At 36.6% G+C, this 3171-nt stretch overlaps 1 protein-coding gene across 1 annotated transcript; it reads right to left on the minus strand.

Moving 5' to 3' along the window:
* Window positions 1-546: 546 nt before the first annotated feature.
* Window positions 547-2967, minus strand: LOC104113846 (protein PLANT CADMIUM RESISTANCE 8). The gene is made up of 4 exons (XM_009624151.4): window positions 2672-2967; window positions 1841-1912; window positions 1448-1660; window positions 547-796 (listed from the first exon to the last, which is right to left on the minus strand). The coding sequence occupies exons 1-4, from the start codon at window positions 2859-2861 to the stop codon at window positions 714-716; spliced, it is 558 nt and encodes a 185-aa protein (XP_009622446.1). The 5' UTR covers window positions 2862-2967; the 3' UTR covers window positions 547-713.
* Window positions 2968-3171: the final 204 nt, after the last annotated feature.

Below are 3171 nucleotides of genomic sequence, written 5' to 3' on the forward strand. Positions count from 1 at the left end.
CCAAAAAATCAAGCAAAATGAAGGCCCAACAAGAAAAATATGATGGAGCTAGAGGCCCAACTAGCTTCATAAGTTACTGCGGTTCTTAGCAAATATTTTGCATTAAATCGACCCGGCCCAACTAATAAATGATGCCAAGACTTCATTAGATCATCGCTAGCTCAATTTTTCTATACATAGAAGTATGGAACTCCTAAGATCTTTTTGTTTTCCTTGTTCTTGCTGGCTTGGTTTTATGGCTTCCCGGTGCACAAATATTCGTATTGCTATTCATTTTATTTGAATAAAGTTACTTCTCATCAAATTATGGAATGAACAGATTCCTCTTGTCTCCTGAATTAAATTCTTGGAGAATTTTTTTTTTCTTGATCCGAATGATTGTAGAGGATATATATTTACCAATTTTAACTAGTTTGGGATTGATGAGTAATTGATTGATTGATATAATACGATGAATTCTCCATACAAACCGCAGCAGACCAAAGATTGATTTGTCTTGTTTGTAGTACATAAACCGGAAGTATTGCTTCCAGTAAAACAATAATCTAATCAAAATGGAGTTTTAGAAATATAGTACAACAATCAATACTACCAACAAGATGGTTGAATAAATAATACGACTACAACATGAACAGAATCTGATTGTAGCAAAACACATGTAACAACATATTACAACCTCAACTCAAACAAATAAAGAATCACAATCTTGAATTTTACTTAGACATGGATTGCACTTGGGGAGCTTGATTCACTTGTTGGTTCCCATAATGCTGCTGAGCAACTATACCATTCCATCCTGCATCACATTTTTCACACCCCTGTTAGAAAATTATTTCTTTCTTGTACATTCAGTTCAATGGTAGTAGAACAAGGTTAAAACTTTGGATTAGAATTTCCATCACCAAAAATCAACAAAAATATTTTTCACGTATTCGATTCAAGAAAAATAACCATTACACCGTACAATGAAAAAGTAAAAAAATCAAAAAGACTGGCAAGTGGGAATTGAACCACCAGTGACCTCATAGAGATTTTGAACCCAAGTGACCCCTAAACTATGCTTTTGGGTTGTGTCCAAGGGGTTCAAAATATAATATATAGAGGTACAAAATAGATTTTGCCTTATATGTATAATGTAATTTTTCCGCGAAGGGGGTTCATATAAACCCTCCCCCCCCCCCCCCCCCAAAAAAATCCGCCATGCCTACAGTATAAAGGGCAGCCCGGTGCACTAAGCTCCCGCTATGCTCGGGGTCCGGGGAAGGGCCGGACCACAAGGGTCTATCGTACGCAGTCTTACCCTGCATTTATGCAAGAGGCTGTTTCCACGGCTCAAACCCGTGACCTCCTGATCACATGGCAGCAACTTTACCAGTTACGCCAAGGCTCCCCTTCTCCTGCCTACAATATGGTGAAAAGATTATTGTACCAAGTGTGACATACATACCTAGAGCAGGATCAAGTCCCCTGTGCTGAAGCTCTCTGAACTCTTGACAAAGAGAGCAACAGGGACAGAATATGTGGGAAACTATGTCTGAATAAGGAGCTTCCACAAGATTATATTTCTGTCTCAACTTAGTTCTATACTTAGAGCCCATTATCCATTGAGAGCAAACAGCAGGCATCATCAGCAAGTATATGAAAGTCCCCAAAGGACATGCTGCAATCACCATAAAAAATCAATCCTTAATTAGTGTTAGTTCACAGCATAAGGCAGTAACTACTGTTTGTTCACCAATGACACTGTTTTATTGCTCGAAAGGAAAAGATAAGAGGGAAAGAGTTTAACTTCTGTACACTGACGATTTCAAAAAGAATTGCAGGCACATTTGGGACTTACTCATTTCTCCTGCATCGAGGACTTCTGCTATCTGTCCGAATGTTACACAAGGTAAAAATGATGTCATAACAGCTGCACAAACAAGAATGTTCTTTAGAAGCGGATCAAGAATTTTAAGTCAGTGAAACGCTAGTCATAACAACTGCACAAACTAGAATGTTCTTAAAGGCGGATCAAGGATTTTAAGTCAATGAATGCAAAGTACGATTATACTATCACCTTTTTTTGTGATAACAGGTACGAATTTTCTAATATATTGATATAGATTTCAACTGCATATATAGTATTCCGAGTCAAAAGGAGTGGATGCGTTGCACCCTCTGCCAACAAATTGATCCATTCCTTGATTTCCTGGTTTTTCCTTAAAGAGCATGTTTGGTATGAAGGAAATATTTTCCAGCATCCAAACACCCAAAAAACAAAAATCTTTAAAAATATTTTTCATTAATAGAGGAAAAATCTTTGCTTATGGTTTTTTATAATCCCAATAGTTCGTTTGAAATGGTTTGTAAATTTCAGAGTGTTGGATAGTGAAACAAAATTTCTTCCGGTTCATACGAACACACCTTAAATATTTGGTGCAAAAAATGATTAACTGATTGATAAAGATACTAGAACTTGTTGGGGAAAGTTATACAACCTATCCTAAAATGCAAGCATTAGTGGCTGTTTACACGGCTCGAACCCGAACCAATTTAAAATAACCAACTAACAAAAGCAGAAAAGGGAATAAAGTTTTAATGGAAAAGCAGAATCACATCATAATAACACATAAGTAGTTGATACCAAAACAAATCATTAGCAAGGAAAAAGAAGAAAAACTGTAATTACCATTAGTCTGGTTCAAATGACAATCAAATAAGCCAGTGCTCCAGGGAGCTCCAATTGGTAATGGTGATGGTGAAGGTGGCTGTACATCCTTTACTCCTTGGTACTGTGGAGGAGGCTGTGAGGCAATTGGTTCACCACTCTCACCTGGTTTAGGAGTTTCTATTTCATTATTTGCTTCAACTCTTCCCATTCTATTCAAAACTTTTACGCCTACACCTCAAGTAGGATGAAGAAAATTTTCTGCTCAAATATCAAATGAGCTCTTTCTTTCATATAATATATGGGATAGGGTTGTGTGTGATATGTTGACGAGAAGACAGGCATGTCCAGAGTAGATGGCATCTTTGACTTGGAAAAACTAATCAATGAGATTATTCAGATTAGCTGCATGTCCTTTTCACGTTTATACAATCTTTTAGAATTTCACCAATATTAGAGAAATGTACAAAATTAAGTAAAATAGTACGAAGTTTTCTAATTGAAACTAATAAGTTACAAGA

The sequence above is a fragment of the Nicotiana tomentosiformis genome, chromosome 6, assembly GCF_000390325.3.
Source record: "Nicotiana tomentosiformis chromosome 6, ASM39032v3, whole genome shotgun sequence".
Lineage (NCBI taxonomy): Eukaryota > Viridiplantae > Streptophyta > Magnoliopsida > Solanales > Solanaceae > Nicotiana > Nicotiana tomentosiformis.

Excerpts from the sequence above, each read along its gene's own strand:
- LOC104113846 (XM_009624151.4), bottom strand. The coding sequence starts at position 2,861 with ATGGGAAGAGTTGAAGCAAATAATGAAATAGAAACTCCTAAACCAGGT. Across the intron at positions 1,913-2,671 it reads TCATTTGAACCAGACTAATG|CTGTTATGACATCATTTTTA; the intron begins GTAATTACAGTT and ends TTGTTTGTGCAG. Across the intron at positions 797-1,447 it reads GGGACTTGATCCTGCTCTAG|GATGGAATGGTATAGTTGCT; the intron begins GTATGTATGTCA and ends AATGTGATGCAG.